General features: G+C 42.0%; 1 protein-coding gene across 5 annotated transcripts in view; it reads right to left on the bottom strand.

Annotated features, from left to right (window-relative positions):
- Nucleotides 1–24,637, bottom strand: part of NSF (N-ethylmaleimide sensitive factor, vesicle fusing ATPase) — a 174,033-nt gene that overhangs the window by 104,032 nt on the left and 45,364 nt on the right. For 4 of the 5 annotated variants that reach the window (XM_037886719.2, XM_037886720.2, XM_037886721.2 and 1 more), the window contains 5 exons: nt 23,529–23,568; nt 17,893–18,059; nt 16,595–16,702; nt 9,851–9,926; nt 2,661–2,816 (listed from right to left, as the gene is read on the bottom strand). In XM_037886719.2, coding sequence (XP_037742647.1) covers nt 2,661–2,816; nt 9,851–9,926; nt 16,595–16,702; nt 17,893–18,059; nt 23,529–23,568 — 547 coding nt within the window. Of the gene's footprint in view, nt 1–2,660; nt 2,817–9,850; nt 9,927–16,594; nt 16,703–17,892; nt 18,060–21,503; nt 21,537–23,528; nt 23,569–24,637 lie in introns of all 5 variants that reach the window. The other variant, XM_027830794.3, reaches the window with a different exon arrangement.

Raw genomic sequence — 24,637 nt, 5'->3', positions numbered from 1 at the left:
GGTTACATTTGTGAAGCTAGCTGCTCCATGTAGTTGCTAAGTAACAGTGTCTTGCTCTCAGGGTACTCTCAGCCAATGAGAATATTCTGGTAATATAATCCTATCTTGGTGTTCCACTGGTGTGCGATCATTCAATATCCAGCTGGGGGAGGTATGTGGGTGGAGTTGTACTGGAACCAAGATGAAACTTTCCAGTTTACCTCTGCAGTTTCTGTTAAACTCAGCTGAATTCATCATTCAAATGCTATGGGTTAAGGGACTTTGAATCTCTGGTGTGAAGATGATGCATTCTAGTCATTTCAAAAAGTAAAAGTTTAAGGTGATGAATGCCAGAGTCCATAATTGTTTTCTGTTCCATTAAAAGCCTAACCTTTATTCACTGAACAGCTGCATAAATGCATGTCTGTATCACAATGGGAGCAAAGAGGAGAGTTATATTTACCTGATTAGGTTTCTTTGCTTTCCACTCTCTAGAAGACTGATCACAGTTACATAAATGGAAGAGCTAAATGTTAGTAGTACCAAGCGCTTTTGGCATCTCCATAACCATTCCTGGACCTGGATTTCAAGCAATGGACATGCCATGAAAGGAACTGACCACAACATCATCAGAAAGTGCTCCATAGTGAAATCTCACTGAGTCTTCAGCGGTACAGAAGCACCAGTAAACTCAGATCACAGACTAGCTGTCACTCAGTTATCACTGCATCTCCCAACTCCTCAAAAGCCAGACAGTACAGTGTCCAGCAACTTTCCAATGGCTCTGCTGAAGCTGTGAAATACACATAGGCTATCAAAGATCACATACCTAACCTTAGTATCCTCTTGGATGATGTGGCAATCACCTGGAGTGGTATACATAATGCTATATCACACACCATCACTTGAAACAATCAGCTTCAGACAATGACACAAGAAACCTTGGCTTTCTGAAGAGGCCTTTGATAATTAAGCAAAAAAGGCAGAAGCACAGAATCAGACAGACGTCCAATAACAAAGGTTAACCAGCATTTTCTGGGCCATTGCAAAACATGACCATGAGATCTACACCAACTCTCTGGTCAACAAAGCAGAGGACAGCCTAAAGCACAACAATCTGCATCTCGCCTATAGAACTATCACTCTCCTGGCTGGCAGCCACAAACAGTCTTCTAATATCCCCGTGAAACCACACGGCTCTCATTGCTCATCAACAGATGAAGTCCTTAACAGATGGAAAACAAATTTTGAAACACCGTTGCTGATGACTGTTCAGAGCTACATGACCCAGGGACAAATGCTGATCTTCTCTCACTCAAAGTACGGAAGGCCATCCAAAAATTTACAGAATGGACATGCTGCTGGACCTGATGGTATTCCACTCCAGCTGCTCAAAGATGCCTTGTAACCAGGGAGCATTGGTCTCCATCAACTCTTTTTAAAAGTGTGAGCATCGGGCAGAGTATCCACAGAATGGAAAGACGTCATCAGTCTGTCTGTCCAAGGATCTCACGCCAAGTGTGGCAGCTACAGGCTGATGTCATTGACATCAGTCCCTGGAAAGGTCTTTGCTCATGATGTGCTTGGTAGGATGAAGCCACTCCTTAGGAGACACTGTCATCAACAACAATCAGGATTCGCAGCTGGACGGTTGACAGTGGGTACTGTCCATACCCTCCGGTTTCTGGCTAAGCTGCACAAGAATTTAACTGCTCGCTTCACCTGGCCTATATTGACATAAAAGTGGCTTCTGATTTGGTTGACAGGTCAGCACTTTGGCTCATACTCTTTGGCTCAAAGAGTTGACGTCCCAAATGTTCTGCTAAATCTGGTACATGATCTTCACATCAGTACCTGTGTGAGAATAAGTAATGGTTAACGGCTTTCACCGCGTTGCTACACAGGGATGTCCCAATTTGACATCACATAAGTTTTCGATTACATGTAAAAGCTGAGCGGTCATGTCAGGTTTTCTATGACAGCAATTCAAGACAGATCATTCTTCTCACTGTGAAATTAGATTTGATATTTTGTATAAATCTCATCAGTGCTGGAAATAAAAAAAGAAACTATACATGCAGCGACAGATGAACAGGACACTGCTTTGGGAAGCAAAGAGATTTCTGTGTTCAAAATCCCATTGCTTTTAAGGAAAAATTCATGATATTTAAGTATACAAAGAGTGCATAGCTGACGAACAGGTATCAAAAACAGGCAGCTGCAGATCCAGGGTTTAGAAACATTCTGGCAACATAACAAAGGGAACCAAAGTTAGTCATGGCATCACCAGCAACTACGGTTTGAAGAAATGGGCATTCTTCAGCACCAGGACTTGTTGAGCCAAATAGGGGCCAGAGAATGTAGTTTTTGTAGTAAGACCACTAACAGATTGGTAAAGAAGATTTCATAGATCCCAACAGAAAAAAAACAAACACAGGACAAGATAGCCTCCAGCATTAGATACCAATTGTTTTTAGTGTGCACAGTCCAATTAAAAAAAAGCAGTACCAAGATTTGGGGGCAGTGGGAAAAGAGTACATTTTCCTTTTCCCCAGGGTTCCCAGGCTTAAATAACTTCAGAGTCACAGCATTATCACACAATTAGTTCTGATCTGATCTGTTGAATCAGAAATAGAACTGAATGCAGGTACCCTAGATGTATTTCTGCTGTTTGTACTCACCCATCTGCTCCACAAGCTCTGGTGGAAAAACTCGAGAGGCAAACGCTCGACGGAAGATGTCTGAAAATTCTCTGTCAAGACCTCCTATCCCCATCTTCTCAAAGTTCCAGTCAGGGTTGATGATTGACTGGCGGTTCTCCTTGGTCTTAGATTTACCTGTAGAAAACACACAACAGAATTACAGCCACAGACTGATACACTGGAGGTTTCGTAGTCCATGTGCAATATAGTTTTATAAAAATCACCATGAGGACAAACTACCCAGCACTTCCGACTCCCATTATGGGGGCTCAGGAGACTGTACATTAAATAGTTGCCTTCATTTTAGAGGACTGCTTATAGTAAGCTCTAAAAGCTATAATAAAAAACAGCTGAGATGCCAGCTGTCAGAACAACGTAATTTCATTTTAAGTTCATTCCATTCCATTTGTAATAGGCTGTAGCCATTGTATGGAACACACTCTTCTGAGACACTTGCTTTCCAAACTTGTTTCTTAGCAATCTCACAATGAGAGAGCATCTAGGAGGTAGCAATCCTAAGAATTCATTGAGAGATCCTGCGAGGTACTGAGCACCCTCAAGTCACATGGATTTCAATGTGCATTGAGGGTTCTCAGCACTTTCGTATAGACTTGCAGCACTTCACAGGATTGGGCCCTTTGCAGCATTCAGGGTTTTTTTTATTTTAGCTATTCTGAAGGCAGAGCTAGGTCAGAGAGGCAACTGAAATCACTGAGAGAGCCAAATGCAAAGACCATAAAAACACTGGAATACACCCTTTAAAATTAGGTTGAGACAGTAGCAAATATATTGTAGGGAATCACCCTGCAGTAGACGAGAGTCTTATTAGGCACCATCATTAACTTCTATGACTTACAAGCACACTGAGAATCAATACAACAATTCCTTTGATACCAAAAATGTCTAATACAGTATGTCTAATAACCACAATACCTGGCAGCAAAAGATTAATGCTGAACATTTGATCTCTTGGTTACTGTTTCCATGGACTAACTGTAAATTTATTTTCTTATTACTTGTACCTATCAGCAAGATTGCAGACTCACTCAGACAAACTGCTTGCTCCTTTAGTTATTCTTAGCCTATACTACCCCCTTCTGGCCACACGCAGTGTTCATTACATAGCAATAAGAAACTAACTCCCTCAAAGCTAAAGAGCCTGGATATGGACTTGCGTTGTCGTTTCAAAATGAATACACAGGAAGTTCCCTAACCCCCCTTTGCTGAGGAATGGCAACATAACAACAAATGAAGTAAAGAACAACAGTACTTTAAAAAAAGGCAGAGCAAAGGTGATACAGAAAAGAACCAGTTTTACCTAGCAGTAATAACTATTAACAACACTCTGAACAGGGCATATCAGTGGCTCTCGAAGCACATTAAACAATTAAACCTTATAATGTACCAATTAAGGTGTTAATAATGAGCTGTCAATTTGACAGAGAAGCAAATTGAGGCACAAAAAGATTAAGTGATTTGTTCACGGGCAAGGCTACATTTTAGTCATGGGTATTTTTAGTAAAAGTGGACAGGTCACGGGGAGTAAAGAAAAATTCATGGCCTGTGTCCATGACTTTTACTATATACCCCAACTAAAACTGGGGGCTGGAGGGAGCTGCCCGAGAGTACCGCGGGTGCTGAGGGAGGGCAGCCTGGGTGCTGGGGAGCGGGTGTGTGGCCCAGGACCCCCACTGGTGCTGGGGGGGTGGGCAGTGGCACTCAGCCCGGGTCCCCATTGGTGCTGCGGGGCGGGGGTGGGGAGGGGGAGGGGGGACAGACGTGGTGGCCTGAGACTGCCCCAGCAGCGGCCGGTACGACTGCCTGAGCTGCCCCTGAGCCAGTTGAACCGGCCGCTGCAGAAGTCACGGAATCCATGACTTCTGTGACCTCCATGACATACTCGCAGCCTTATTCATGGGCACTCGTAGGGACAGGTCCAAGGATCCCAGTCCTCTGCTCTGCGAAACCACACTCCACACAGAAATGTGCTATGATAGAGATTGAAGGTCACTGATCAACTGTGATCCTAAACATTAGGCTAGCAAAATATCACTGCTTGCCATGCTGCAGTAAGTTCAATAGTTTCTACATTTCCCATTTAAGCTGTTCCTACGGAACTGTATTATGAATTAAGTGGATTTTATTTAATTCCTCCTACATTACATATGTAGTGACTGCCTGCTCAACTTTAACTCAGCCACTGTAAATATATTCTTTATGATATAGTCTTTAATTATATGGTCACATACTCTTTCCCCGCCACAGGACCCCTGCATTATTCAGTGCTCAGAGAATTATTCTATAGTGTATGAGGTGGCTAAGTGTAATACATCACAGAATCATAGAACTGGAAGGGACTTCAAGAGGTCGTCTAGTCCAGTCCCCTGCACTCAAGGCAGGGCTAAGTATTACCTAGACATCTACTTCATTTGTTGCAGAAGTTGGAATGTATGTAGTGAATGAAGCAGGAGACTGCAAGAGAAAAGGACAGTCTCACGGTTAAGGAAGTTGGATGTCACCCCAGAGAACTAATTTCTATCCCCTGCCTCTGCTAGAGTACCTACATGATCATAGAATCATAGAATATCAGGGTTGGAAGGGACCTCAGGAGGTCATTTAGTCCAACCCCCTGCTCAAAGCAGGACCACTCCCCAACTAAATCATCCCAGCCAAGGCTTTCTCAAGCCTGACTTTAAAAACCTCTAAGGAAGGAGATTCCACCACCTCCTTAGGTAACGCATTCCAGTGCTTCACCACCCTCCTAGTGAAAAAGTATTTCCTAATATCCAACCTAAATCTCCCCCACTGCAACTTGAGACCATTACTCCTTGTTCTGTCATCTGCTACCACTGAGAATAGTCTAGAGCCATCCTCTTTGGAACCACCTCTCATGTAGTTGAAAGCAGCTATCAAATCCCCCCTCATTCTTCTCTTCCGCAGACTAAACAATCCCAGTTCCCTCAGCCTCGCCTCATAAGTCATGTGGTCCAGTCCCCTAATCATTTTTGTTGCCCTCCGCTGGATGCTTTCCAATTTTTTCACATCCTTCTTGTCATGTGAGGCCCAAAACTGGACACAGTACTCCAGATGAGGCCTCACCAATGTCGAAAAGAGGGGAACGATCACGTCCCTCGATCTGCTGGCAATGCCCCTACTTATACAGCCCCAAATGCCATTGGCCTTCTTGGCAACAAGGGCACACTGTTGATTCATATCCAGCTTCTTGTCCACTGTCACCCCTAGATCCTTTTCCGCAGAACTGCTGCCTAGCCATTCAGTCCCTAGTCTGTAGCGGTGCATTGGATTCTTCCATCCTAAGTGTAGGACCCTGCACTTATCCTTATTGAACCTCATCAGATTTCTTTTGGCCCAATCCTCCAATTTGTCTAGGTCCCTCTGTATCCTATCCCTCCCCTCCAGCGTATCTACCACTCCTCCCAGTTTAGTATCATCCGCAAACTTGCTGAGGGTGCAATCCACACCATCCTCCAGATCATTTATGAAGATATTGAACAAAACCGGCCCCAGGACCGACCCCTGGGGCACTCCACTTGACACCGGCTGCCAACTAGACATGGAGCCATTGATCACTACCCGTTGAGCCCGACAATCTAGCCAGCTTTCTACCCACCTTATAGTGCATTCATCCAGCCCATACTTCCTTAACTTGCTGACAAGAATACTGTGGGAGACTGTGTCAAAAGCTTTGCTAAAGTCAAGAAACAATACATCCACTGCTTTCCCTTCATCCACAGAACCAGTAATCTCATCATAAAAGGCGATTAGATTAGTCAGGCATGACCTTCCCTTGGTGAATCCATGCTGACTGTTCCTGATCACTTTCCTCTCATGTAAGTGCTTCAGGATTGATTCTTTGAGGACCTGCTCCATGATTTTTCCAGGGACTGAGGTGAGGCTGACTGGCCTGTAGTTCCCAGGATCCTCCTTCTTCCCTTTTTTAAAGATTGGCACTACATTAGCCTTTTTCCAGTCATCCGGGACTTCCCCCGTTCGCCACGAGTTTTCAAAGATAATGGCCAAGGGCTCTGCAATCACAGCCGCCAATTCCTTCAGCACTCTCGGATGCAACTCGTCCGGCCCCATGGACTTGTGCACGTCCAGCTTTTCTAAATAGTCCCTAACCACCTCTATCTCCACAGAGGGCTGGCCATCTCTTCCCCATTTTGTGATGCCCAGCGCAGCAGTCTGGGAGCTGACCTTGTTAGTGAAAACAGAGGCAAAAAAAGCATTGAGTACATTAGCTTTTTCCACATCCTCTGTCACTAGGTTGCCACCCTCATTCAGTAAGGGGCCCACACTTTCCTTGGCTTTCTTCTTGTTGCCAACATACCTGAAGAAACCCTTCTTGTTACTCTTGACATCTCTTGCTAGCTGCAGCTCCAGGTGCGATTTGGCCCTCCTGATATCTTTCCTACATGCCTGAGCAATATTTTTATACTCTTCCCTTCTCTATCCTATCCCTACCCTCCAGGGTATCTCCTCCCAGTTTAGTGTCATCGGCAAACTTGCTGAGGGTGCAATCCATGCCATCCTCCAGATCGTTAATGAAGATATTGAACAAAACTGGCCCCAGGACCAACCCTTGGGGCACTCCGCTTGATACCGGCTGCCAACTAGACATGGAGCCATTGATCGCTATCCGTCGAGCCCAACAATCTAGCCAGCTTTCTAGCCACCTTAGAGTCCATTCATCCAGCCCATACTTCTTTAACTTGCTGGCAAGAATACTGTGGGAGACCGTGTCAAAAGCTTTGTTAAAGTCTAGGAACTAGTGATGATGATGGCAAACAAGTCACAAACTAAACTTTCCATAAGTGGCCACTAATTGTGTGTGCCTCATTTTCTAGGTGCCCCCAAACTCGAGACACCTAGGGCCTGGTTTACAGAAGTGCAAAGCAGTCAGTGTTCCAGTTTAAGCCAGTGAGAGCTGGTCTTTGAAAATATCATGTGCTATAAACATTCTAAATGTTCTGAAAAATCAGGCTCTAAACGTGAAACTGGGCACCCAGAATTAGTGGGCACTTCAAAAGTTTGGCTTTAACTTCTGTGCATCAATTCCCCATCTGTAAAATGAGGATAATATCACCACCTAATTTCACAGGAGTGCTGTGAAAATAAATTTATTACCATTTATGCAGCTCAGTAATTAAGGCCTGGGGCCACACACTGATAAGAATAAAAGGAAATTTTGAATAGCTACAGATTCAGTGCATATGGTCTATCCTGTGCACTAGGTATCCTGTAGAGGGATTACCAGAATGCATACACACAAGGGGGCCAAATTCAGGGCCTGTGCAGCCTTCATTCTTGCATTTCCTACCTTTTGAGTGTTTGATCTTGCAACCTGAATGTTCTTTTAAACACAGATTTTTTTTCCCTTTTGTAATTTAATATACATTCCAGTATCTCTTCTATCATTTTCAGAGATACATTAGTTTGAATTTTTAGTCCCAGCTAGTTAACACATCATCTGATACATCAGATATACTTCCAAGAGTCAATAAATAAAGGCATTTCTAAAGCACCCTCACCGTAGTATTGAGACACCAACAGTCCGTTGGCCAATGTAGCAAACACTGATTAGTGTGTGAATTCACAGTTTCAAAAATATTAACTCCTATTAATTCAAATTTTGAAAATTAATTCAAAAATATTGGAATTCATAGGTCTTTGTTTTCTTCTATCACTAAGATTAAAATTAGATGCTTCAGAACTTGAGCCAAACTAAACGCACCTCGGTCATCCACATGATGCAAAAATAAATTAAATTTAATCCAGATGTTTTATTTATATCTTGGTAGTTCTTTACTTTCTTCCCATTTAGTAATTTAAGATTGTAAAAATGGATGCTTTGAACTTGTTTAGTTTCCTAATTGCTAGCAGAATTTCAGATTGTACATAAATTTTTTCTGCCAATAAATTCCATGCTTAAAATGCTCAACTATCCTTTAAAAGACAACTCCTGAGCCTCATTAACATCCTTATTGGGCAAACAACAAACTCAGTGCGAAATTGATAGACAAATACCCTGCACTATATTTGCAACTAACACCACCACTTTCACAAGTCAAGAAAGCTGAAATGCTTCAACCGTACTCCTCTTAGGGTATGCAATTTGAAGACAATGGGACTTTTGCTCCAAACTCAATAGGACTTGTACTCCAAAGGCAGTACAGGACGGGATTTTCAAAAGCCATTAGGAACCTAACTTTCAGTTTTTGGTTTAGAAAATTTTGGCCTGCGTGTATAAACACAATAACTGTGTTAATGAATTTAGAGTCCAAATAATTTTTCACTGTTAACGCTGAAGCAATTTTGCTCTGAAGTGGCATTTTATATCACTAAGAGACTTGTTAATAAAATACAATTTTAGTGCCTTATGCTGAAAACACTCATGCATACGCTTAACTTCTAGCACATCAGTACCCCCGTTGAAGTCAGTGGGACTATTCACATGAGTAAAGTTACATACCTGCTTAAGTATTTGCAGAATCAGGGGCCTTAATTTTCAATATTTGGGTTTTTAAGCTATAGCAGTTTTGTAAAATTCATATAAGACACCTTAACAGCCGCGCATGTAAAAATAATAGCTTTTACAATTAAATTCATTATAATTTTTAATCTGAAGTTTCAATAGCATAATTTTTTCAGATTAGCTTTTTTAAACTCTCAACCAGATTTAAATCCATGATTTTTTTTTTAAATTAAGTGATTTAAGTCACTTTCATTAAAATTGCTCCCCTCCGGTTGTGAATAGAGAAAAGTCAATTCAAGATTATTTAAAGTAAAAATAAAAATAAAAAAGTACTAGTTAGGCTTGTTAGCTTCAGTGTTTACATATCAGAGTCATTTTTAGAGCTGAATGCCAGCACCTGCTGTTGTCACATCTGAAAATTAGGCCTACAAGCACAGTGTGATTAGAAGGCTACCACAGCTGGGAAGTTAAATGGTCTCTTATCATTTAGAGTCTCAAAGACCCTTGGCTTTCTTCTACTGTAGGTGCTACAAATACTATGATATAAAGACTTGTATGACTACCCTGGAAAGTAATAGTAGCTTCCAATACTACACTGGATCAGTTGTTATTCTGTTCCATTTACATTCCTGGGGTCAGTTCAGAATGGCTTCTTGGATTTGGAAGAACTCACCAATCAGATTGAGAGAGGAGTTCTCAGCCTTTTCAAATGCAACTTGACTATTTCCAACAACCAGACCCACATCAATCTGTGTGGAAAAAAACAAAAATAATTAAACCTTAATATCAGACTCAACTTCAAATTATTATTCTCTAGATGCTCCCTAGCAAGTCTCCGAACAGAGGCAAGAGACAGTAGCAAACAAGCTCCATTGCAAAAGGGATTTGTTTGGAAGTAAATATTAACTATGTCATGTTAGAGGCACCTCTCATTCTTCCTTAACACTATTCTTAGTGACACCCTGTAGCAGTATCTTTTAAACTCTTAATATGCAAGCAGAATAAAGTCTATACCAGTAACATACAGTAACGGCTCACTTAATGTTGTAGTTATGTTCCTGAAAAATGCAACTTTAAGCGAAACAATGTTAAGCGAATCCAATTTCCCCATAAGACTTAATGTAAATGGGGGGGTTAGGTTCCAGGGAAATTTTTTTCACCAGACAAGACTACACACAAACACACAGTATAACTTTTAAACAAACAATTGAATACCGTACACAGCGATCATGATTGTGAAGTTTGGCTGAGGTGGTGAAGTCAGAGGGTGGAATATTTCCCAGGGAATGCCTTACTGCTAAATGATGAACTAGCTTTTGGCTGAGCCCTCAAGAGTTAACTCATTGTTAATGTAGCCTCATACTCTACAAGGCATCACGAATTGAGGGAGGCGAGACAGCATGGCAGACAGAGATAGAGACACACAGTCTGTGTGAGAGAGAGAGACGAGCGTTGCCCCTTTAAGTAAGCTGACCCCACTCTAAGTACACTGCCTTGTTAAGTAGATCAGCAAGCTGAGAGAGCAACTGCTGCTGCCAGGAAGCTCCCTCCATCCTGAGCCCTGTTATGTGTTCCCCTCCCCCATGGAGATGGGGTAAGTGAGGTGCAGGAGCAGGGGTGAGCGGGACATCCTGACATTAGCCCCCCACTCTTCCCCCCAGCACCGCAAGCAGGAGGCTCCCGGGAGCAACTCCAAGGCAGAGGGCAGGAGCAGCACATGGCAGTGCAGGGAGGGACAGCTGAACTGCTGGCAATTGATAGCCTGCTGGATGGCTGCCGCACAGGGAACTTATGGGACCAGGGTGATAATAGGGGGGCTGCCAGTCCACCCTGGTTCCAAGCCCCCACTAGCTAGCTCCAACGGGCTGCTCCTCCTGCAAGCAGTGGACAAAGCAGGCGGCTGCCAAACGATGCTGTAAGGGAGCATTGCACAACTTTAAATGAGCATGTTCCCTAATTGATCAGCAGTGTAACAACGAAACAACATTAACCGGGACGACTTTAAGTGAGGAATTACTGTATAAACTTGGTGCTTTAATAGGGCCAATTTCACAAAACTGAAAACAATTATGAGCCAAATCAGCTGGAAGGAAGAATTCAATCAAAAAAATGTGAATGATAATTGTGAGTCATTTAAAAACACCTTAATAGATGCCCAAAAAGCCACCATCCCACAATCGAGAAAGAAGGCTGTACTAGTTAAAAAACCAACCTGGTTTAGAGGGGAAGTGAACGCAGCTATAAAAAATTTTAAAAATAATATGTAACAAATGGAACAAAGGGGAAGCTGACAGTAATGAATATAAAACTGAAGTTAGGAATTGTAGAAAATTGATAAGGGAAGCAAAGGGACACAAGGAAAAATCTATATCCAGAAGAGTTAAGGACTATAAGAAGATTTTTAAATACTTTAGGAATAAAAAGAATCCTAACAACGGTATTGGTCCATGATTAGATGAGAATGGTAGAATTATCAACACTGCAGAAAAGGCAGAAGTGATCAATAAATATTTCTGTTCTGTACTTGGGGAAAAAACAGATAAGCATGGTCATAGTGGGTAAGACCAATAGTCCATCTAGCCCAGTGTCTTGTCTTCCAACAGTGGCCAGAGCCAAATGCTTCAAAGGAATGAACAGAACAGGGCAATTATTGAGTGACCCATCCTATGTCATCCAGCCCGAGCTTCTGGTAGTCAGAGATTTAGGGACACCCAGAGCATGGGTTTGTATCTTTGACCATCCTGGAAAATAGACATTAATGGACCAATCCTCCATCAACGTATCTAATTCTTTTTGAATCCACTTATACTTTTGGCCTTCACAACGTCCCATGGCAATGAGTTCCACGGTGCTTTCTTTTGTTTGTTTTAAACCTGTTACCTATTAATTTCACTGGGTGACCCCGGATTCTTCTTTTATGTGAATGGATACCTAGCACTTCCTTATTCACTTTCTCCATAACATTCATGATATTATAGACCTTTATCATATTCCCCGCCCCCTTACTCTCTTTTCTAAATTGAACAGCTCCAGTCTTTTTAATCTCTCCTCACTTGAAAGCTGTTCCATAGCCCTCATCATTTTTGTTGCCCTTCTATGTACTTTTTCCAATTCTAATATATCTTTTTTGAGATGAGGCGACCATAAGTACACGCAGTATTCAAGGTGTGGGAGTATCATGGATTTATATAGTGGCATTATGATATTTTCTGTGTTATTAGTGATCTCTTTCCTAATAGTTCCTAACATTCTGTTAGCATTTTTGGCTTCTGCTGCACATTTAGCAGATTTTACAAAGAACTATCCATGATGACTCCAAAATGTTGGTAACAGCTAACTTAGAACCAGTCATTTTGTATGTATAGTTGGGATTATGCTTTCGAATGCGCATTACTTTACACTATCAACATTTAATTTTATCAGCCATTTTGTTGCCCAGTCACCAAGTTTTGTGAGATCCCTTTGTAACTCTTCACAGTCAATTCTGGACTTAACTATCTTGAATAATTTAATATCATCTCAAACTTTGGCACCTCACTGTCTACTCCTTTTTCCAGATCATTTATGAATATGTTGAATAGCATAATTCTCAGTACAGAATCCTGAGGGACCCCGCTACTTACCTCTTTCCATTGTGATATAGTCTCATCATATAGTAATAACACTCTTTCCTTTCCACTAATACCTCTGGAGGATGTTAAACTGTAGCTACTAAACTTATGACATTTTTAAATCAGCAGGTCCAGATAACTTGCATACGGAGGTTACTGACCTATAGCTTTCAGGTTCTTCGAGATGTGTGGTCCCAATCTGTATACTACACGTGGGTACGCATGCACTTCATGAGCTTGAGACCAGAGATTTGTAGCAAGCCGCGTTTATCTGAAATAGGTGCAATATCTAAAATAGGTGCATCTTAAAGTGATGCTGCTGAAGTTACCTGTGTTCTAGTGGCATGGGGAAGGGATTTACCTTTTCTGGGGAAGGGAGATGACCCAACTGGTAGCAAAGGAGAACACATGGAGAAATCCACTTAGACAGCCTTTGAGCAGATAATACTTGTCACTGATTTCATTCTGCTATAGCAACAAAAAGTCTAGGTGTTCTTCTAATTGGTTTCATTCTCTACAGATAAAAGGCCACAACTCATTTGACATCAAGAGAGGGAAGTCTCTTCCCTTCCTCAGAAGCATAAAGTTTAGTACAGAAAACTGGTAAGTGAATATTCTGATTGATGTGGAACTCAGAGATTGCCTTACAACTGAATTTCAGCTGGAGACAAAGAGAAACCTTCTCCTTATTAAATATGGTGTACCATGTGTGTGTTTCTAAGAGCATCATGGTGCCAGAGGGCAAGGGGCTCACTGATATCAGGGAGTGAGGTTCAGCAAGCCTGACCAATTCAGTATACCCCAATTCTCTTATATCATAAAAGGTGTTGTGTAAGGTATCATTGGAAAACCAATGACACGCTTGTATGCTGGCTGGGACTGTCTAGACAGGGAGCTACAGCAGCCACATAGTTTAAAGCACAACCTCTGACTGGTCTGGGTTGAACCCTAAAACATGACAGAGGATCTGCCATGAGAGCTCATATTTCACTAACCCTTCTAGCAGAAGTAAAGGTGACTAGGAAGGCAACCTTCACAGATTTCAGAGTAACAGCCATGTTAGTCTGTATTCGCAAAAAGAAAAGGAGTACTTATGGCACCTTAGAGACTAACCAATTTATTTGAGCATAAGCTTTCGTGAGCTACAGCTCACTTCATCAGATGCATACTGTGGAAAGTGTAGAAGATCTTTTTATATACACACAAAGCATGAAAAAATACCTCCTCCCACCCCACTCTCCTGCTGGTAATAGCTTATCTAACCTTCATAGAGAGGCAGGACATGGTACAAGAGGCAAAGAGTTCAGAGGGAAGTCTTAAAGTCTTAAATGTGGAAAGTACAAGCTTGAGGTCCCCATTTGGTGCTGGGTTCATAACTTATAGAAAGGTTCTAATCAGACCTCTCAGGAATGTGATGCTGTGGGATGAGAAAAAAATAGTATAGTCTTCAAATAGAGGATGAAAAGTGCTGATTGCTGCTAGGTGAACCCACAGAGAGCGAACAAAAAAGCCCAATATCTTGAGAGGAAGGACATGGTCAAGAATAGCAGGAAGACCCACAGCCGCAGAAAGAAAAGGGTTCTGTTGCATGCAGGTGGAAATGTGTCTCCATTTAGCATCTTCTAATGGAGTATCTTCTGCTCTGGCTGAGAGTGGACTGGATGTTCTCTGAACTTGAATGTTTTAAGTTTGACACCCATCCAAACACCAGGCATGAGGTGGAGGGGGTCTGGATTGGGGGTGTCTGGTTGTGCTGTTCTCCTCAGTCAACAGATCCGGGAAGGATCAGATAGATGCTGATGGAACGTTGGGTTGACATTCACAGAATGTCTGGAAACCAAAAGTGTCTGGGCCAATTGGGCACAATGAGAATGACTCAAGCTTTGCTGTGACTCATCTCAGTACTGGTGGTAGTACTGGAATGGGAAGAAAGGCATACTTCAGATGGTTTGTCCAGGAGAGAAGGGTGTCGCCCTTGGAGTCCCTGCCCAGAGCTGCTCTGGAGTAATATAGGTTGAATTTCTTGTTTGCTTGGGAAGCAAAAAGGTCTCAGGATGGCATTCCCCACAGGGTGAATATCTCGCTCAGGATGGAATTGTGTAACTCCCATCCGTGCTCTAGGGAGAGAGAGAGTTCTGTGCCCTCAGAAGGTATGTTGCCAGGAGTGTTATGCAGTTCCTGATGCACCAGTTCCATAAGCTGACTGCCTCTACACAAAGAGGAAGGGATCTTGCCCAATCCATTTTGTTTATGTAGAAGAAAGTCAGCATGTTGTCTGAAATCATTTGAAAGTAGCTGGAAGGAATCAGTGGGAGGAATGCATTGCAGGCGAGGCAGACTGCTCTCAGCTCTAGAAGGTCTATGCATCCTGACTTCTCTAAGGGTGCAAGGCATCTGGACAGCATGAGTGCCCATAGAGGCTCTCCATGCTATGGAGGATGCATCTGATGATGATGGTCATGTTGGCTGCGAGTGAGACAAAAGGTACTTCCACACATCAGAACCAGTTTTGTCTACCAAACAAAAGAGGCTGAGAACTTGACAGGAACTGTTACTTTAGTAATCATGTTGGTTCTGTCTAAAGAGTAAACAGAACTAAGCCAATCCTGCAGACAATGGAGATGGAGTCTGGCAAACAGCATTTCAGAGGTACATGAGACTTAGTAGAGAAAGACAGACCCTGATTGTGATTCAGGTATAATTAGTCATGGCATGGAACCTCTCCATCGGAAGGCAGATCCTTGCTGAAACTGAATCTAGTCTATAGAGGACTTTTCTTTGTTTATGCAGACTCCCAAGGATGCAAGGAGACTGCGTAAAAAGATGGTTACTGACTGGATCTCCTGACTGGATCTGCCCATCAGCAACCAATTGTCCAAGCATGGGGAAATAGCATAACCATTTCATCTCATCTGGGCCACTACCTCTGAGAACTCCTTGCCAGAGGATGTTGTAAAGACCAAGACCATAACAGGGTTCAAAAAAGAACTAGATAAGTTCACGGAGCATAGGTCCATCAATGGCTCTTTGCCAGAAGCTGGGAATGAGCAACAGGGGATAGATCACTTGATGATTATCTGTTCTGTTCATTCCCTCTGGGGCACCTGGCACTGGCCACTGTCGGAAGACAGGATACTGGGCTAGATGGACCTTTGGTCTAACCCCATATGGCCATTCTTATGTTCTGGGAAGGAGTGACTGAAAAAGATTTGGGAGGGATGGGGAATGGAGAATAATCAGCTGAATCCAAGCTTCCAGTGTGACTCTGTGGCTAAAAAGGCTAATGTGATCCTGAGAGGAATAAACCAGGGGGAAAAGTAGGCACTGGTGAGACTGCTGCTGGACTATTGCATCCAGTTCTGGTGTCCACAGTTCAAGAAGGATGTTGATAAATTGGAGAGGGTTCAGAGAAGAGCCACAAGAATGATTAAAGGATTAGTGTTAAATTCCAGGAGTTCAATCTATTTAGCTTAACAAAGAGAAGGCTACGGGTAAGAAGGAACATTGCTTGCAGGTTCCCTTTGCTTCCCCATCAGAAGTCATTTTTCTGTGGGGAAGCAAAGAAACCTGTGCATGCGCAGTGGCACCAAATTCCACCAGGAATAACATATGGCTGAGAACGCCAAGAAGAATGATAGTTTCTTTCTTTATTTTCCCCTCCTGGTATCACTACAAATAAGAGTTAAGTTGTTTGGAAACATTAATTGTGCATTTCCATTCCAAGCATGTCAGTAAAGTTGATGAGCATGAGAAGAGAATAAGACCCATGTCCTTTGGGATTAGTTTCTAGCATGAATTCCACCTACCTTTTGTTTCTTGCTTGTGCCAGGCTCCCCTTTGAGAATGCTGGGATCCATGGCTTCAATATCCTTCACCAACAGGCCAAAAAGTTTATCATTGAAACTGAACACAAGCTGTGGAAGGAGGTAAAGAAGAAAACCATTAATTTAACTTGTTCAAAAGATGCTAGGACTTCAATGGGAGTAGGGTAGGAGGAACAGGAACAGGATTTGAGGGAAGACAAAATCTTAAGCAAATAGTTGACTGAAAAAGAATTAGCCCACTCCTATCACTAGTCGAGAGAATTAAAATCCTACTCTACAGAACAAAACAACATTTCACCTTTTGCAATTAAATTCTTCAAAGATGGTCAAATTTAAAACTGGCCTACAGTTATGTCTCTTATAAAACATCACAGGCAACGGGTTGGGGGAAACTGCAGAAAACCATTGACCTATATTTTGTGGAAAAGATAGTTTAGAATATCCTTATCTGCAGATTAGTTTATTACAAAAGTTCTCTGATGCTGTGACCACTGTCCTCTCTTCGGTATGGAGTAGAGCACAGTAGCAAACAGTAAGGCTTACTGTTTGCAGGAAGATTTTACAGACTGCATAACTGCCAACCATGTGCTCAGTCCACAAGGGCCACAGCTGCCTCCCTGTGCTTGAGGTATTATCAAGAGACCCTTACTAGCAAACAGTAAGGCTTCCTAAAAGCCATTATCTCCTCAAGGACATAACAGACCCTTGGTCAAACACTTATAACAGATAACATTTAAACCAATACCTTAAAATAATAATAAAATGTTTGCAACTCTATGGAACCTTACAACTGAGGATCTCAAAGTGCTTTAAAATCAATAGATTAAGTCTCAACCACCTTCCAAGACCTGCAAATGTTCCTATTTTACTTCTGGGAAACTGAGGCACAAAGAGATTAAGTGACTTGCCCAGAGTCATACAAGAATTACATCCAGTTACATCAAGTCTGAATTTGACCCAAAATCTGTGACCAAGTTGGCACCAGAACCCAGATCTCATAAGGCTTTGATTTTCTTTATGGGGAGGGCTATGGAAAAGCCAGGTTTTGTACCACTTTACTCAGGTTGTCCCTACAGACAATGAAGCACTTATTGTTATAGACCATCTCTGACAGTGAGACACGCCCTCTGCTCAAAGTGATGGAAATGCTCAGCAATACAAACAGTTTGGTTAAACATTCCTTAATATTTCATAATACAGAACCTACCAACAGTATGATATTTGTCACCTCACTAGAGTTGAATGGAAGTGATGGAAACTATAGCAATGAATTCACACACCTGCTGTCCGACTGAGAAAGCCAGGCTGTTGAACTGCTGGATGAATTCAGCTGCCATCTTGTCTGTATCATACGGGTTGGCATCAATGCTCTTCTTCTGCAAAAAGTCTATCTCAATTGTCATAGTGCCGATGCACTGCTTGGTCTTGTCGAAAGTGTATGGGGAGACTGGAAAAACCCGACATATTTCAGCATGGTGAAAACCCAGTATAACCTTGACAATGCACCTAACATGCTATAAACTGGATTGTACACTCTCCCAGCTATATAAGGGACCACCACTACTATAGCCTAGCAAGTGTGATTCACAGAAAACATTTCACCCAACACTTGAAAAATCCCAATTAGAATATAAGAATTTATTTCCATGATAATAATTATCTGGTTCTTTGCAAAAATTCAGTCTACTTGTTCAGATAAAAGTTCTTCATTGATCTGACAGTAGAAGACAAGTGCAAGAAGAAAAAAACAAAGTAAATGGATCTTTACATTGAAAAGCACTATAATATGTTTAGAACTTGGAATCGGAGTCCCCAGAATCCCTACCGTATGTGATGAAGTATCCCATTTTACAACTTGATCAAGCTTAAAATGCACAGTTTAATGCTGAAGAATCATTTGTGATTGCATGATAGGTTTACATTATAAATCTCATGTGCTTCCAGAATGGTATTTAAATACTCTCAAACAAGTGACTGGAAATGCTTAAAACACAAGAGACACACCTTTGTAAAAGATTTGCATTAAATCTACAAAAGCCATTTAGACCACTGGGCTAGCACTGTAGTACAACTGGCTAACACTTTGTACTTAGACAATGCCTTTTAACCATGGGGTTTGAAGGAGGTCATTACATACAGTCATTCTGATTTTACAGACTGCGTAACTGCCAACATGGGCTCAGTCCACAAGGGCCACAGCTGCCTCCCTGTCTCCAACGGGAGGAATCAGTTTGAGATTGGGGCTCACTGAGACTAAGAGCACAATCATCCTCCCTCCCCCACTTCTCCCAACACCACCCTGAAATAACAGTGCTGGCAGCTGTGCTTGAGGTATTAACAAGAGACCCTTCCCGCACACAGACAAATTGCAGGGAATCCAAGTTACCTATATCAAAGCGATACAAAGAAGTGAAATCATAGAACCATGGGTTTCAGAGTGGCAGCCGTGTTAGTCTGTATTCGCAAAAAGAAAAGGAGGACTTGTGGCAGCTTAGAGACTAACCAATTTATTTATTAGTCTCTAAGGTGCCACAAATACTCCTTTTCTTTTTCCATAGAACCATAGACTATCAGGGTTGGAATGGACCTAGGAAGTCATCTAGTCCAACCCCCTGCTCAAAGCAGGACCAATCCCCAATTTTTGCCCCAGATCCCTAAATGGCCCCCTCAAGGATTGAACTCACAACCCTAGGTTTAGCAGGCCAATGCTCAAACCACTGAGCTATCCTTCCCTTGTCTAGATAATTAGTGGTTCCAGGAAATCTACCTACTCCATACCAGATTCTCAGTACTAATCGTTCGGTTCTGACAGTGACCTATAAACACTTATTAGAGAATTCTTCTGGGCTCCTCCTCCTCAAACATCTCTCAGCTCTACCCCCCAGCTGGCTGAAGAGACATAGCTCCTCCATAGCAGGGGCAGTATGCAACAAGCATACAGGACGGTATGCCCTCTGTCAGTGCACATCATTGTGTACACACCGTGGCAGTTTGCTATAAACCGAGGGTATTCCATGCTCCTTTGCTTTGCTACCGAGCAGTGTGCATTCTGGGATTTTTCTCGCTGTGCATTGAGATACATAGTGGAAGCCAGGCTAGTTCAAAATTTTAAATAATCCCATGATTCATCCATCTCCATACTTCCTTTAGGGGTGGGCTAGCACCATATTCAAATTGTTGCTGGCCAGCATGGACCCAACAATGCTCTGCATTGCTATGCTGCAAATGTGCAGAGGCTGTTTGAGCTGTATTTCAGCACTCAAAGCCAGATGACTTAGGCTTTGAAGTTCACCAGCTGCACCAGCAAGCAGACGATGTGGCAGCAGCTCCTCCAGCTGCTAGAGGATCTTTAGCAATGGTGGAAGCAGGACGAGGAAGGCGGAGGAACACACAGAGCAGTTGACAGCAGAGAACCTGTTCCTGGAGCAGCTTCACTTTGTGCTGCGCTGTCTCTGGGCTTGGGAAACCAATGCAGACTGGTGGGAAAGGATTGTTCACACCTGGGATGACCAGCAGCATCAAGAGAATTTCAGGACTGGGAATGCAACCTTACTAGCGATATCTGCTAAACTGACTAGCACCCACAGCAGCAGCATACCAACATGCAGTGCCTCGTACCAATCGAGAACACCCGGTTTATCCTCCATTTCCCTGGTTAATGAAGCCATTCACAGCCTGCTTGGACGGAAAGACAGACCTTTTTAACTATTCACTCAGTAGTTGAAGAATGGGAGTGGAGTGTGCATTTAGCCGTTTGAAAGGGAGATGGCACTGTCTGTGGAATAGGTGGGAAGCAGCAGAAAAAAAATCCCCAAGATCACAGCACCATGTTGTATTTAAAAAATATTTATGAGACTATGGGAGAAAACCTCAGCAATGGCGGGAGGCAGAGGTGGAAAGATGTACTCAATAGTTTGATAGGTTTCAGAGTAGCAGCCGTGTTAGTCTGTATTCGCAAAAAGAAAAGGAGTACTTGTGGCACCTTAGAGACTAACCAATTTATTTGAGCATAAGCTTTCGTGAGCTACAGCTCACTTTATCCGATGAAGTGAGCTGTAGCTCACGAAAGCTTATGCTCAAATAAATTGGTTAGTCTCGAAGGTGCCACAAGTACTCCTTTTCAATAGTTTGAGCAACCAGCTAGGTGTCTAATACAAAATGCAAACAGGCGGGGCAATATTCATCAGAGTCTCTTACTGAGTAGCCCCAAGAATGAAAATGCTGAAGAATCACTGATTTAGAATGCAGACCATTATGTGATTCTGTTAATACAAGTCCAGTTTACAGATGATCCTAAAGATAATGCCACTTATTCAGACAGAGCTACTCCAGAGATGAACTTGTCCCAAGGTATTTTTATAAACGAAAACTATTTTTTGACTGGCTGAAAAGGATTTTTTTTAATTTATCAGTGAATAAGGGCCAGCTACCCATCAATCTCAACATGTGCTGACCAAACACCCTGGTCTAATCAAGCAATAATCTTGATGCAGAATAGACTTCTACATTTAATGTAGCCGCAAAGTCATCATCTCTGTGACAGTGTTCAGTTACTGAAATTTTATTTCTGTTATGGCAGAAGATTAACATTGTCTGAATCATTTTCTCTGATGCATGTCACATACGATGCTCATTTTTGGCCTACTCCTTAGAGGAGCACCCGCTGCTCCCGTGTTCTCTACCGGCTGAATTCTAGCTGGCTTAGAGAATACAGTCGTAAGAAGAAAAGGAGTACTTGTGGCACCTTAGAGACTCATCAATTTATTTGAGCATAAGCTTTCGTGAGCTACAGCTCACTTCATCATGTCATTTATCCAGTTATCCATAACAGCATTGCTTTTTAAAAGACACTACTTGAGGTGAGAAAGGGAATCAAATCATCAGTTCCTACCTTGCTTATTTGTGAGCAACAGAATCTTTCACCCTATTCAATGGAGAAGATGGAGTAAGCAGTTAGATTTGCTAATGAAGTATCTAACCCACATTTTGATGGGCAAGAGATTGAATGGAACTTAAGATGTCATTGATTCAGATCTATGTTGCCTGGGAACGGGGTGAACTGGAGAAGAAAGATAGTCAAAACTTTTTCTCCTGCTACTTACTCAATTTAAAATTAAATTAAGCTGCCTATGCTTCCTCTTCCCCTGTACTATGCCACTTCCCCCACTAAAACTTACTATGATTGGTGCACCTTGGAAGGCTTACCTGTTTTTCTCCAGTCTGCCCAAACTCCCAGGCCAAATCCTAATTGCTAGCATCAGTTTAAAACCTAATTCTGTAATGAGATCTGCTAACACAGACCCTTACACCTGAAAAGATTCCCACTGAAGACAATGGAACAGCATGCAGGTGTTTAGAACCTGAAATAACGGATCCCACTACAGGACGGGAACCGCTGTTTATAACCTCTTGAAGGAAGAGCCTTTATGTTGTACTAGCTAGTAAAGCACCAGTGAACACCTATGGATGGGACAACACATTGTTAAATACTAGAGGCTGCAAAGGCTCAACAGCGCCAGTCTTTGACAACACTCACCTTCCCACTTCATCCCCAATCTGCATCTGAAATCACCCAATCGTGTGTGTTTAGCATTTCCAAAGATCAGGCCTCTTATGTGCCTCAATGTGTAGAAGACTAAATTTAGCACCCAACTTTGAAAAATCTTGGCTTACAAACCAGATTCTTTTTAACTGCCCCCAATTTTGAAGCCCTATTCATTTGTGAGAGCTGTCTTCCCCATAAATTCATGCTTCCTGAAGAAACTCATGTGGAGCAAACAGCAGATTATTTTATGATGTTGCTGTATTCATCTTGACACATTTTGTAACAATATGTCATATCAAGAAACCTCATCTTCAACCATTATGAGGTTTGGACAAGACATTCTCAGACATGAACTCAAACTCTAAGAGTGATGGGGGATCAGAAGGCTTGCAGCCAGACAACAGAAGGACTTCTAGACAAGGAAAAAAGGTATCAGGTATATTCAGGATAAGTGAAATATAAGTACTAATTAATCTTCTAACACAGGTCCTACAGGCCCTCAGGAGGCCCGCAAGATATTTAGCTTAGCCAAATTAGGCCTTAGTGTTTAGGATAAATTAAGTTAATAATAAGCCTCTGAGCTTGTGTCAATGTTTGTGTTATGCTGATGTTTGGATAATAATGTCTAGGAGATCAGTAGACATCCCAAGATGACCACGGATAGCCTTCATGAAATGTTAGAGACTTCCTTCAGGTAAACTACCAGTTACTATGGTGATAAAGTGAAATAAGTATTAATGAGCATAAGGAGAACTAATGAGTTAGCCTGTGAAAAACGAGGCACTCCAAAAATAGTGGGGTGTGGAAGTTCAAGAAAGCAAAAGGAGTTAAAACCTTCATAAATATGTATGCTGTTCCATAAACATCAGCATAACACATTACAAAAGCTGTATCCTGTGTGCGTGGGCAGAGGGGACACCAGTATGAAAACGACTGGTGGTGATTATAGTGAGGAGAAGGATGACTACGATGACTAATACTTTGGATTTTTCCACAGGCATGGTGTGACTAATGCAAATGCTTTACGTTCTGTATTGGCCTGTCTCTCCTTTACCAGACTGCAGTGTGTACTGTTTGGTTGGCTAATAAAATAACTATTATAGAAAAAGCATTATGTATTCTTTCGTGCCCCCTAGGGTCCCCCTTCTACTGATAATCTCTCTACTGTAGTCAGTCTTGGGGGCTGAACTCTCAAAGATTAAAGTAGGTGTAAACCCTCACCTTGGAATCAGTAATTGGTGAAAAGTACCCCATAACTATAGATAAGGCTTCAGGCTAAAGATCTGGCACGCTCCAGCTCAGTTCAGCTTTAGTCTGTAAACCATATCAAAGAATCATGTCTGATAAGTTTATGTTAAGTGCTTGACCTACCATCTATGTCTTGTCCAATGGAGAGGCCGGCCCATTTTCTCTGTAAAAAAACAAAAACAGAAGTTGCAAAGAGACAACCATTCACCCAGATTACAGATACCAGCTCACAGGAGAGCCTGCTTCCTCACTGTGAGCTTCAGGAAATGTAGGGAGCCCAGTCTGAACAACAAAGCAGATAGAATAAAACCAGGGCTGTCGATTAATCACAGTTAACTCACACAATTAACTCAAAAAAATTAATTGTGATCACACTGAAACAATAGAATACCAACTGAAATTTATTAAATATTTTTGGATGTTTTTCTTCATTTTCAACTATATTGATTTCAATTACAACACAGAATACAAAGTGCACAGTGCTCACTTTATTATTTTTATTATAAATATTTGCACTGTAAAAACAACAAACAAAAAAATAGTATTTTTCAATTCACCTCAGACAAGTACAGTAGTGCAATCTCTTTATCATGAAAGTGTAACTTACAAATGTAGGGGTTTTTTGTTACATAACTGCACTCAAACAAAACAATGTAAAACTTTAGAGCCTACAAGTCCACTCCGTCCTACTACTTGTTCTGCCAATCGCTAAGAGAAACAAGTTTTTTTTACATTTACGGGAGATAATGCTGCCCACTTATATACAATGTCACCTGAAAGTGAGAACAGGCGTTTGCATGGCATTGTTGCAGCTGGCATTGCAAGATATTTATGTGCCGGATGCGCTAAAGATTCATATGCATCTTCATGCTTTGGCCATCGTTCCAGAGGACATGCTTCCATGCTGATGACACTCCTTAAAAAAATAATGCATTTATTAAATTAGTGACTGAACTCCTTGGGGGAGAACTGTATGTCTCCTGCTCTGTTTTACCCGCATTCATGTTATTTCATGTTATAGCAGTCTCGAATGATGACCCAGCACATGTTGTTCGTTTTAAGAACAATTCACTGCAAATTTAACAAAGGCAAAGAAGATACCAATGTGAAATTTTTAAAGATAGCTACAGCACTCGACCCAAAATTTAAGAATCTGAAGTGTCTTCCAAAATTTGAGAGGGATGAGGCGTGGAGCTTTCTTTGGTCTTAAAAGAGCAACACTCTGATGCGAA

This window comes from Chelonia mydas, chromosome 27 (genome assembly GCF_015237465.2).
Source record: "Chelonia mydas isolate rCheMyd1 chromosome 27, rCheMyd1.pri.v2, whole genome shotgun sequence".
Classification (NCBI taxonomy): Eukaryota; Metazoa; Chordata; order Testudines; family Cheloniidae; genus Chelonia; species Chelonia mydas.
The sequence above is the reverse complement of the archived record's forward strand: the minus strand, read 5'-3'. Positions and strand labels throughout refer to the sequence as shown.